Source organism: Oryctolagus cuniculus, chromosome 4, assembly GCF_051225735.1.
Source record: "Oryctolagus cuniculus isolate XC-2025 breed Fujian yellow rabbit chromosome 4, ASM5122573v1, whole genome shotgun sequence".
Lineage (NCBI taxonomy): Eukaryota > Metazoa > Chordata > Mammalia > Lagomorpha > Leporidae > Oryctolagus > Oryctolagus cuniculus.
The window spans coordinates 80,797,508-80,810,049 of NC_142870.1; the positions used below are offsets into that span (position 1 = coordinate 80,797,508).

General features: G+C 48.7%; 1 protein-coding gene across 36 annotated transcripts in view; it reads left to right on the forward strand.

Moving 5' to 3' along the window:
• KALRN (kalirin RhoGEF kinase) overlaps positions 1–12,542 on the forward strand; it is a 777,940-nt gene that overhangs the window by 714,241 nt on the left and 51,157 nt on the right. For all 36 annotated transcript variants that reach the window (XM_089331826.1, XM_089331827.1, XM_089331831.1 and 33 more), the window contains 9 exons: positions 624–690; positions 2,170–2,273; positions 2,463–2,532; positions 3,236–3,322; positions 4,565–4,657; positions 5,737–5,787; positions 6,530–6,607; positions 9,993–10,178; positions 11,251–11,422. In XM_089331826.1, the coding sequence (XP_089187952.1) occupies positions 624–690; positions 2,170–2,273; positions 2,463–2,532; positions 3,236–3,322; positions 4,565–4,657; positions 5,737–5,787; positions 6,530–6,607; positions 9,993–10,178; positions 11,251–11,422 (908 nt within the window). The remainder of the gene's footprint in view (positions 1–623; positions 691–2,169; positions 2,274–2,462; positions 2,533–3,235; positions 3,323–4,564; positions 4,658–5,736; positions 5,788–6,529; positions 6,608–9,992; positions 10,179–11,250; positions 11,423–12,542) is intronic.

Genomic DNA, 12,542 nt, shown 5'->3' on the forward strand with positions numbered 1-12,542 from the left:
TGCGTTCAGGGCTGAGCTGTGGCCGTCAGCAGTCCATCTTCCTGGCCTGGCCTGGGGTTTTTCCAGGCCGGTCACCCTGGGCACCTCTCTGAATAATTTTTAACTTCTGTATCTTAAAAGCTTCACTTGATGTCTATGTCTCTGAAGCCAGAAAGGTTCACCGTCAGACAAATGTCTCTCCTTTTGTTTAGCAAAAAAAAAAAAAAAAAAAAAAAAAAAAAAAGGAGCTGAAATACAGCAATAAAATCCTCATGTTGATCCTTTGGCCTCAAAGCTTTTATAACCCAGTTTTGTCAAAATGGTTGTCATTCTTTCTGCCCTGCACCTGTGCAATTGCTCGGTTATGGATGAGGGAGGGAGACGCATGAAGGGGGAAAGAATGCTGGGTGACAAGTGTCGTCCTCCATCTGATGATTTTATGTCATCAGGGAAAGCTTCTCTGGTCGCACCTGAATGGGGGCCTCGTGCAGGGAGGGCATCGCTCAGCACCTTCCGGGGTGCTAAGTGCAGGTCTTTTTGGTGGACTTTGGTGGACCAAGGTAACTGTCCTATGAACTTAAGAGTGGAAACTTCTTGCTTACCATAAAGAAGAACCCTCATTGTTCTTCTTAATCTGCTCTCAGGTTTGTCCTGAATGAGCTGGTGCAGACAGAGAAGGACTATGTCAAGGACCTGGGAATCGTGGTGGAGGTGAGTGGATGGCTTAGGTGGACCTGCAGCTGGAACATAATGGACCCTGTTTTTACCTAAAGCTTACGTGTATTTTACTGTGAATATCTGCAGAAGTGATCATTAAAGTGGCAATAAGTCAAATAAAAGGTATGCAGATGTTTTTCTTTTTTTTATTGAGGCAGGAACCTGGAACTCTATCTGGGTCTCCCACATGGGTAGCAGTGACCTAAGCCATAATCTGCTGCTTCCCAGGTGTGCGTTAGCAGGAGGCTGAGTAACTGAGACTCGAACAAGGCCCTCTGATCTGTGATTTTGTTGTCCCAAGTGATGACTTGACCACTGGGCCACATGCCTACCCTGGATGTTTTTCTTTTTCCCTTGAAATATCATAAGCTACTTGGATGGAAATAGGAGCCCAACCAGTACAGCATTTTGGGAGCCTTTTGGAAAAAGCTAAGTCCATTTCATTTTGGTTTTGGTGACCAAGCAGTTATAGCCAGAGCATGAAGCAGGTCACCCTAGTAAAATCACGGGGCATATATCATTTCCTCAGATTCTAAAGTCAGCATTGTAGCTGCAAGGAAGACAAAGAAAAACCCCCAGTAAGTATGATTGATGGGGCCACAGTTAAGAGTCAACTTATCTCCAGAGGGATTCATTTTAAAGGGACTTAGACACTTGCATGAAAGCAAATGGACAGTTGAGATGGCTTTGAGCCCTTTTGTTAATCACCTTAAGTGAAAGAATATGAAGTCTAAAAATTGAGTGCCTTATTTCCACATTTCCTACTGGTTCCTAACACCTGACCCGTAAGTCCCAGTTCTATGAAATCAGCTGACATTGAACTTGTATTTGCCTCTCCTGAACCTTGTGTGAACAGACTAACCTGGCACATAGAGGAGCTGACTTCCGAGTTACAGAAGGGCATTCTCGTCATCAAGGGGTGCACCAGCCTCCATGTGCAGCTCAGCCCAGGCATGGAAGTGGAGGGCTTGGGAATCAGGAGACTGAGGGGCTGAGGCCCAGGAAGTCAGACAGGCTGTGTGACGTCCGGGCACCTGGACTTCCTCGCCTGTCTGACGGGGATACATGCCGCCTGTACGACCCCGAAACCTGACTTTAATGCTGAATGAGATGACACATGATTGCATTTTACAGAGTCTGAAGTATTAACACTCATTTCTAAACCAGATGTGTCCAATTCTCAGACTTAAAAATGTGAAGAACTTGGATTGGCAGAAAGGAGAGGAAAGAATAGTTGTTGTCTGTTTGTTCTGCTTTCTCAAAGGGACTGGACACAAAGACAGAGACCCAGAAGCTCCATAAACACTTGCCTGTCATTTTTCCCAGGGTGAAGTCCTGGGTGAATAATGGGAACTGCAGAAGCACTTGACCTTGAGCTCAAGTGTGCACTTACATGGGGGCTGCAGCGTGGGGCTTGGCCCAGAAAGCCTTCTTGTGGAAATCCTCTACTAACCATTGCCTTTGCCGCTCCAGGGCTTCATGAAGAGAATAGAAGAAAAGGGTGTCCCCGAGGATATGCGAGGGAAGGATAAAATCGTGTTTGGGAATATTCACCAGATCTATGACTGGCATAAGGAGTAAGTGTTCGTGCTGCCCTGAGGATCGGGGTGGCCTGGGGACCTGGGACTCTCAAGTCCTCCTCTTGCACCTGACCTGTGGCGGAAGGTTTGGGAAGGAGTCTGCTGTCATTTCTGTCATCGTCGGGAAATAGTACACTGCTGAAGAGTGTGGCTTCCTTCTCTGATCCTCCCTGTCTCTCCTTTTAGTTTTTTCCTGGCTGAACTGGAAAAATGTATCCAAGAGCAGGACAGACTGGCCCAGCTCTTTATTAAACACGTGAGTCTCTCCCTTCACCTTCTCCCCCGCCCAACAGTAGGCTCCGGTGTGTTCATTTGAAAGTTCCATCTCTCCGCCCTCCCACGCTGCGCCCCCTGCTCATGCCCTCTGAGTTTTTGGTGGTGGTCGTGGTGGTTTAAAAACTTCTTAGCAGTTTGGAAGGTGGCATCTTTCCTGCCACCTTTACTTTTATTCCCTTGATACTTACTGCCTTGATGTGTGTAGTAGTCCATCTTTTGCTACTGTGACAAAGTACCTAAAGCTGGGTAACTTTATAAAGGGAAGAGAAGTATGTCACTCACGGCTTTAGAAGCTGACAATCCACGATCGGGAAGCCTGGTTGACTTGGTCTCTGGAGAAAGCCTCCCTGGGTGTGGCGTCACGGCTGGAGTGTGTGTGAGCAGATCACTCGGCAAGGCAGGAAGCCTTCTCTTGTGAGAACTACCTGGGGGTCCCCTGAGGTCGACCTTAATCTCTGCCATGGGCAGCACCTCCAGGGACCCCTCACTAGGCCCCTTCTCTTCAAGGTCCTGCCACACTGAGGCCCTCAACACGGGAACCCTTGGGGGACAAACCACATCCATACCAAAGCAGTGTGTCCCCAAGTGTGAGCGACACCTTTGTCCCCAACACAGTACCCTGAGAGGACGCAGAAGGCACGGGATGCCTGACAGCCCGCATGTCTCTCCCTCTGCTCTTGCAGGAGCGGAAGCTGCACATCTACGTGTGGTACTGCCAGAATAAGCCACGCTCCGAGTACATCGTTGCAGAGTACGACGCCTACTTTGAGGTTAGGTGCTTAGCTTTACTAACCCAGAGTGGTCCGGGGGGGAGGGACCTCGGGCCACAACAGCCACATTCAGAAATGCCAGACACCGTCATCTATAAGTGACCCCCCCACCCCAGCCAGCACTGCTGACCCCGTCATAACAGCCTTGGCACAACCATTAGCTTTGCAACTGAATTCCCACGGGCGCCTTTGCTCGAGAGAACAGAGGCAGCCCCGTCTATGGACCACTTTGAGAAGCCTCCATGTACAGAGCAATTCTGTAACACCGACTGTGTTAGAAGCCCAGTGCAGATTGTACCCACACTCTTCCCCAACAGGGACCCTCCCCTGATCGACGGCTTTGCAGTCACTTCGTAGCCCTGCTCCTATTTCCAGAAGTGGCATGAAGCCCCTCAAGTGTGTGTTTTGGCCCTACCTTGAGGATTTATTTTGCCAGTGGAAAGGCTGCGCTATTACTTAGAAGTAGCCCCGAACACTGTTTAGAAATTGAGTTCAGAGCCTTGGTCCCTAGGCCTGCTGCATCCTGGGAGGAACTCCCTTTCCTGACTTCGCCCAGGAATAGTAGAGACTATAACACCCATTCTGGCCACCTCCCAGGATTGGGTGAGGCCTGACATGTGAGGGTGTCTGCCAGGGAGGCGTGGCAAGAAGGCGCTGGTGGTGTGTCATGTGTTGTTCACAGCAATGAGCCATCATGTAAGCAAAGCTGCCCCTCACATAGTTTGAAGAGGCTACATCTGTGATGATTGTCTACAACCCTTGTCTCTACTGTTGAGCAACAGTGTTTTTTCCTTCATGCTATTTGTTGAATTCTTTCCTTAGTGTAGGGGCATAAGTTTACAGCAAACTGAAAATAGATCTTTGTAAAAATTAAGAGTGGGAATAGGAGAGGAAGGAGGAAGAAACCTGGGAGCATGGGTGGGACGGATGGTAGGGTGGGAAGTATCACTGTGTTCCTAAATCTGCATATAGGAAATACATGACATTTATATACTTTAAATAAAATTTTTAAAATAAACAGCATCTAGCATATATAAAATGCTCTATATATGTGTTAAATGAAATAGCATGCTTTTCAGTTTTTAATAATCTTAAGCTTCAGTATAAAAAGAAAGTACAATAAATGATTTCTAAAGATTAAAAAAGAAAACAAGAAGAGCTGGCATCCAGGCCTTTGAACCCTGATCCAGAGCACCCGGATCTTTGGTTCCTTGTCTCTAACGTAGCTCCCTCGTGTTTCAGGAGGTGAAACAGGAGATCAGTCAAAGGCTGACGCTCAGTGACTTCCTCATCAAGCCCATTCAGAGAATAACGAAATACCAGTTGCTGCTGAAGGTGAGAAGCGGGGAGCCTGGGTCAGGGCTGCACAGGGGTCCCGCAGGCTGGGGCTGGCCTGGTTCTGTCTCCAGCACACTGCGCCTAAGGACTGTGAACTGCTGGAGGCACAGGTGGGCTCTCGCCTGTCTGCTGCTCACTCCATCAGCCTCGGCCCACATCGCACAGCTGCTGTTCCTGCCCTTGGGGTCGGTGGTTTCTTGATTTTAGTTCCTCAGTTCACTTTCTTGCTTTGTCACAATCACTGACTTGATACTTTTAACAAATAATTAGAGCCCCAAATCAGAGTGGAATATAAGAGAGAAAGGTAAGGCTCTAGAGTAATACCTAAAATTTGACCTTTTTTTTAATATTTTATTTGTTTATTTGAGTGGCAGAATTATAGACAGAGAGAGGGGGAGACAGAGAAAAAGGTCTTCCATCCGCTGGTTCAATCCCAAAATGACCACAAAAGCTGGAGCTGAGTGGATCCAAAACCAGGAGCCAGGAGCTTCTTCCAGGTCTCCCCTGTGGGTACAGGGACCCAAGCACTTGGGCCATCTTCCACTGCTTTCCCAGGCCATAAACAGAGAGCTGGATCAGAAGAGGAGTAGCCAGGACATGAATCAACACCCATATGGGATGCCAGCACTGCAGGAGGAGGCTTAGCCTACCATGCCACAGCGCCAGCCCCGTATTTTGTTTTGAACAATAACTTGACTTGATTCATCCCATGGACACACACAAGGTTGAGTGGGGGAGAGAGACTTAACTTTCCTTCTTGTCATAATCGCCCTGCCCTTCTTTCTCCCTCCTGCCACCTCTCCTTTTAGCCATAGCTTTGAAACTTGGGCTATTCTAGGTAATATTCTATAATATGTATATATATATATATATAAAACATAGAATACAATAAGATATTCTGTGTTATTATGTCTAACATGATTATGATTCTTAACCACTAGAAACTGGAGCCACCTCTGCTGGGCAGGAAAGTCCAGGGTGTTAGCGTATTTTTATGATAAGTTTTTTATAGTTCTCTGTTTCCCTAACTGATTTCACCCTTCCCCACACCCTTCCTTGCTTCCCGTCATTGCCAGGACTTCCTGAGATACAGCGAGAAGGCTGGCTTGGAGTGTTCCGATATCGAGGTGAGTTTTCTGCTTGTAATACTTGCTGTTCTTAGGGACCATATTAGTTGTCTGCGTGTCAAGGGAAAAGATCCCTTCAGAAGGTCCAGGCCAACTCCTGTCCTTTGCAGCAGGATGAGGACTGGCAAGTGTTCATGAACATGGTATTTTCTAGAACTCAAGAATCCTGTCCTGCGCCAAACCAGAGCTTAGTCCTGCCATGTTCTTGTGGCTCCCAGTGACACATAGTGGGAAAAGGTAGTATTTGACCCCTTAATGTCCTTCAGAGATTGGGTGTCTATTGCATGGTGATTCAATATGCAGCTTTACCCACGAATCCAAGTATAAAGTATTCCATTTTCATTCCAGTCCCAGCCAGAGGATTACCCCCAAGCGAAGTCCTTTGAAATAGTGTCACCATGGGGATTACTTTAAGCCAGAGAGGTTACAGACCATTCAGGCAGGTTATTTTAGATTTAAACCCCTAGCATTTTACAAGCCAGGCAAAGCTGTTGCTTCAGCATCCAGGAAGCAACAGAGAGAAGAAAGAAAATATGAGGAGGCAAGGAAATCAGTCATCAGAAGTGGGCAGGGAGGAAAAGAATGGGCTGAGTGAGGTCGACTTCACACACAGCCCCTGATTGATGTGGCTCCTCGGGCTGGTGGGCACCGCTGTTCTTCTCTGTCTCCCAGCCCTGACTCACCCCGAGCATCCTGTCTGGGTGCTGTCCTGCCCCTGAGCAACTCTTGTTCTCTCCCGCAGAAAGCAGTGGAGTTAATGTGCCTTGTTCCCAAACGCTGCAATGACATGATGAACCTGGGACGCCTGCAAGGCTTCGAGGTGAGCCCCGAGGAATGCTTTGAGTCCTGTCCTCTGAGCAGCAGGAGCCTGAGAAGTCCTGTTGCTCTGCCTTCCTCACTTCTGTGGACCCCTTTGAGCCCCGGCCCCCACCGTTCACAGGCCTACAAGATGCGTCTGTTTAGGAAGTCCGGTGAGAGGGAAGAAATAAGAAGTCACACAGCAGTTGGCCAGGCTGGAGTTAGAATTCCAAGGTGGAAAGGCTCAAAGTTCCTCATGACTGAACCTCGCACCGGCCTCTGCCCTTTCCTTTCTTATTTGAGAAATGCTAGGAATGTGAGGGGCAGCAGGACCGTGTGAGGGCACTGGGACCTGTGTGGGAAAAGCAGATGCTCTCCTGTCGTTTTTGTTTGTCGTTGATGTCCCAGGATGTCAGCTGAAGAGAATGTGCTAGTTTGCCAGTGCCGCCATAACAAAGTCCCAAGAACTGGGTGGCTGAACAACAGAATGTACTGCCTCCTGGTTCTGGCAGCTCAAGGTGTAAGACCAAGTTGCTGGCGGCATGGCTCCTTCTGAGGGATGGGAGGGAGGCATCTGTTCCAGGTGTCTGCCCTTGGCCTGTGTGTGTCCACCTTCATGTACACTTGGCTTCTCCCTGTGGACTTCACATCGCCTTCCTTCCATCCATGACTGCGTGTCCAGATTCCCCCTTTTTGTAGAGACATTGGTCACACTGTGTTAGGACTCACCCTGATGACCTCACTTTAACCTGATTGCCTCTATAAAGACCCCACCTCCCAATCAGTTACATTCTGAGATACTAGTTTCAGACTTCAACATTTGCATTGGAAGAGGGAGAAACGCTTCAACCCGTAACAGCAAACCTTGGAAGAGCAAACTGACTTTCCTAATTGACACTTAATAAATGGCTGTTATTAGTTTGCATCCAAACCTCATGAATTAAATAAACATGATCCATTTTGAATATTAATGTGATAAAATTGAAACTGATGCATTTATTGACCGGATCCTTGTAGTTGGTGATTCCCTTAGAGAAGGATGTAGATCTTCTAATCCTGTTTCCCAGTAATATTGCAACCTAAGATGTCATTGTTTCTTTTTAGGAAAATGAATTCCTAGCAGTTGAGATAATTAAGAAAGAAACGGTTCCCCAGCCAAAGCAGAATGAACTAGAATAGGCTAGTTATAAAGGAGATGGGTGGCATAAGTAAATGTAGGAGATGTATATTCAGGTTTGACCTAACGAGTTGGAGTCATGACATTCTCTTGTCCTCCTTGTCCTTCCAGCCTGTCCTGTGTGTCCTTGTCTGGTTTCCATGCCTTATTGTGACAGCAGCTAGACAGCAGCTGTTGGGGCTTTGTGTTAATTCTTCACAAGTTCTCAGATCTCCAAGGCAGACCTCAAGCGTGCTCAGCAGAAATATACCTGAGTTTCTATGTGGCTTGTCTAACTGTGCTGGTGGAGTTTTACACTTTCCCCCCTGGTGTTCACCAGGTCGAAGGCTTTCTGAGCAAACCAAGTAGTCTCTTGTGCTTTTAAGCCTTGAAGTCCCCTTATCTTCTGAGCAGGGATCTGGCTTGGCTTCCTCAGGGCCTCTGGAGGAACTGACCATTGGCAGGAGGAATGGCATCTGGTTGTGCTCTCTGGCCCAAGTCAGACCTCACAGGAAATGCGTTGTACGTGTGCAGTTCTTTTCTCTCTCTTTTTTTTTATTTTATTTTTTTTATTTTTTGACAGGCAGAGTGGACAGTGAGAGAGAGAGACAGAGAGAAAGGTCTTCCTTTGCCATTGGTTCACCCTCCAAAGGCCGCCGTGGCCGGCGCACCACGCTGATCCGATGGCAGGAGCCAGGTGCTTCTCCTGGTCTCCCATGCAGGTGCAGGGCCCAAGTACTTGGGCCATCCTCCACTGCACTCCCAGGCCACAGCAGAGAGCTGGCCTGGAAGAGGGGCAACTGGGACAGAATCCGGCGCCCCGACCGGGACTAGAACCTGGTGTGCCGGTGCCGCAAGGCGGAGGATTAGCCTAGTGAGCCGTGAGGCCGGCCTCTTTTCTCTTTTAAATCAGGCACTAGCATCTTCTGTTTTCATCAGGCTGCAGAGAATCTGTTCTGCATTCCTTCCCCTACTGGGAAGGACAGTGAACAAACGTCTAGTCCCCATGTCTGTGGCTTTGGGTCTGGGAGAAGTTAGAGCTGCCTCCTTTTAATTCTCTCCTTCTCAAATCCTCTGGCTCTCCCTTTAGTGTGGGCTGGGTTGTACCCATGATCAAGACTTTGTATAATATTAAGAGAGCTTTTAGAGCTCTCCTGGCGAGCTGGCCACTGGCTTAATATTAACTTTGGACCAGGGTAGAGATAAGCCTGTTTGGCTGCTGACCTTGAGAGTGAGGAGCCCGTGAGCCAAGCGGAGGGCAGGCGTCTCTCAGGAACGCAAAAGAAACATGACCCCCCCTGCTGGGTGATGTTTAAAACAAAGCATCACGTGAAAGGAATGGGCCCTGTGGGCACTAAAGGGCCAAAGTCACCACCTGAGAAAGCACGTCCCAGACGAGGCCTCTGACAACCGTCCCAGATGCCAGAGTCTGGTTGTTGCAGAGCCGTAGAAAAAGCCAGGCTCCCTGACCGCTTTCTGAAGACTTACTGGGCAGGCCGTATCCCCTTTAAGATGCAGACACGTGTCTGAAAATCTCACGAGAAACTGGTGAACCAGATAGGCTCCACCTCCTCAGCGGGGTGGCCTGGGAGCTGGAGTCATTTTCATAAGGACAACAGGATGCAGAAAAATATCTACTGGACTATAAAATATGAGGACCTGTCATATTCACCTCCTGTTCACCTTTCGACTAGAGAGACTAAGGCTTCCAAATTTCCCCATCCTATGATAAGAGAAGCGAGGAACCCAACTCACCCAGTAATCTGTGGTCTCGCCTACCTTGCTTCTCCTGGCCAAGGGTCAGCTCTAGGTGCGTGGCCGTAAGGGTGTCCCAGGCCCTCTACCCATGCTGCAGGGAAGGCACACAGGCACAGTTCTCAGAGCTCCATGTACAAAACGACCAGTTCCAGCTCCGTGTGTCACCAACTTTCTATTCTCTTTTTCATAAAATACAAGAAGGGCCAGGATTATTCACGAACCTCTTTTTAGTTACTAATTCTACCTTCCTTCTGGCATTTTCCTGGAGTTGTTTTTTAGTGACTCCATAGGCTTCCTTTTTTTTCTTTTTAAGGCCTTTGTGTCAAGAGGAAAGTGTCAAGACTCTGCCCTGCATGAGTGTGTGGGTCCTAATTCAGTCTCTTCCTAGAGCCCTGAACCTTCGGGGATCAGGCCTGTCTGTGGTCCTGGCCCCAGGGGGCTGTGGCCGTCTCCCCGCCCTCACTCATTCCATCCTGGCCTCTCTCTCTGCCAGGGCACCCTGACCGCGCAAGGGAAGCTGCTACAACAGGACACCTTCTACGTGATCGAGCTGGACGCAGGCATGCAGTCCCGGACCAAGGAGAGACGTGTGTTCCTCTTCGAACAGATCGTCATCTTCAGTGAGCTGCTCAGGAAGGGCTCCCTGACCCCAGGCTACATGTTCAAAAGGAGCATCAAGGTGAGGCTTGCAGGGGGAGGAGGAGAAGCAAGGAGGAGCCAGATTCGTGGGAGTTGCTTTCCTAAGTGCAGGCTCTGGGTGGTGAGGATACAGAACCTGGGAGATCTTTCAGCCCATCCTTCAGCCTTAGAGGTCATTGCTAACTTTAAATTTTAGTAGTACAGGTTGAGCATTCTTAATCCAAAAATCCAAAACAAGGCTGGTACTGTGGCAAAGCACATTAAGCTGCTGCCTATGAGGCCAGCATCTGATATGAACATGAGTTTTAGTCCCAGCTGCTCCACTTCCCATCCAGCTCCCTGCCAATGCACCTGGGAAAGCAGCCAATTGCTTAAGCCATCACATAGGAGACCTTGATGGAGCTCCTGGCTTTGGTCTGGCTGTTGTGGCTGTTTGGGGAATGAACCAGTATATACAAGATCTCTCCCTGTCTCTCCCCCTCTTTCTCTGTCACCCTGCCTTTCAAATAAATAAAATAAATCATTTAAAAAAAGAAAATCCCCAAAATGCAACTGCTTGAAGGAAAGACAGTGAAAAAGAAGGGATGGGCCGAGGACCAGTCTCCAGCACAATCCTACGTCTTCCCTGGGAACATGTTGTTCACCAAAGGCAGAAACCAAAGTATTTCCCTATATCCAGGGGAAAGTTTGGAAACTTCTCCTGACATAAAATCCTGGCAGAGGGGCTGGCACTATGGCGGAGTGGTCCAAAGCCTCTGCCTGCAGTGCCAGTGTCCCATATGGGAGTCCCGGCTGCTCCTCTTCCTATCCAGCTCTCTACTATGGCCTGGGAAAGAGGTGGAGAATGGCCCAAGTGCTTGGGTCCCTGCACCTGCATGAGAGACCTAGAGGAAGCTCCTGACTCCTGGCTTCGGATTAGCTCAGTTCTGGCCGTTACAGCCATTTGGGGAATGAACCAGTGAATGGAAGACCTTTATCTCTCCCTCTCTCTGTCTGTAACTCTCAAATAAATAAATAAATAATTAAAAAAAAAACAACTGGCAGAATAGTAATATGTCACTGATTTTTTCAAACCACATACATATGAAAAGGATCAACTTGTTTTCTTCCAGATGAATTACTTGGTCCTGGAGGAGGATGTGGACAATGACCCCTGCAAGTTTGCACTCATCAACAGGGAGACTTCCGAGAGGGTCATTCTGCAAGCCGCCAACGCAGACATCCAGCAGGCCTGGGTGCAGGACATCAACCAAGTCCTGGAAACACAGCGCGACTTCTTAAATGGTATGTACCTGGCTTCTATTGGGGCCACTTCAGGGGACACCACACCCTGGGGCTTCTTGGGTCTGAGCTCATGTTGAGCCATGAGACCAGATCATGTTTTGTATGGACACCAGTTTACAGTCTGCAGAGCACTGTAGAATTCTTCTGAACTTGAATATGCACATGGAGCAGATGAGATGTGCAGAAAGCCCTGCCTTGGCACTAGAAGGGACATCCCCCAGAGCATGTAGCATGTGTGCCCTGTGGCTCCCTCCACCAGGTAGAGTCACTGGAGCAGAAGTCTAAGGTGAACACGTGCTTGCATGTCAGGGGCAATGACGTGTGTTCTTCCCCCGGGTGGGTGAGGGCTGATGTTCTCACGGGCTCTCTAGAGGATCCTGGAGATAACTGAGAGTTTGACTCATCAGTCCAGATTCCTCCTGCACTCCCAATTGTGCAAGATCCTGCGTAAGCCACATTGCTAGCTGACCGTGCCTCCTTCAAAGCAGAGGCGATTGCTAACTCCAGTTCTCAGTGGTGTGCGGGTGGAGCATCTTTAATCCAGAACTCCAAACGCAAATGCTCTGAATTCCAAAACATCTTGAGCTCTGACTTGATGCTTAAAGCGTTTTGGGCTGTGGAGCATTGCAGATTTCTGATTTCCAGATTAGGGATGCTTGACTGATAAAGTCTCCGCAAACATTCCATAATTTGAAAAACTGAACTCCCAGTCTGTCCCCAAGCATTTTGAATAAGAGATGCTTACTCTCTACCTGAAAGCTTCCTGGAAGAAATTGGTGATTCCACAGAGCGTGTAGTGCTCTGTGGGCCCTGCAGGAGGCCCCTGGGGTGAACTGAAGTGGAGTTACCTCCTTGTTTGTGTGTCTTTGTTTCTTCTCTGCTGGCATGTTCTTCACATCGAGCCTGGCTCATGACGGGGTTTATAGCCTTAACATACTGATGATCTGCCATTGAGCTGGTGCACTTAGAAGTCTCTTGAGCAGGGATGGATTCTGAAGCTGAAAGGAAATTGGAAGCCGGCGCCGCGGCTCACCAGGCTAATCCTCCGCCTTACGGCGCCAGCACACCGGGTTCTAGTTCCGGTCGGGGCGCCGGATTCTGTCCCAGTTGCCCCTCTTCC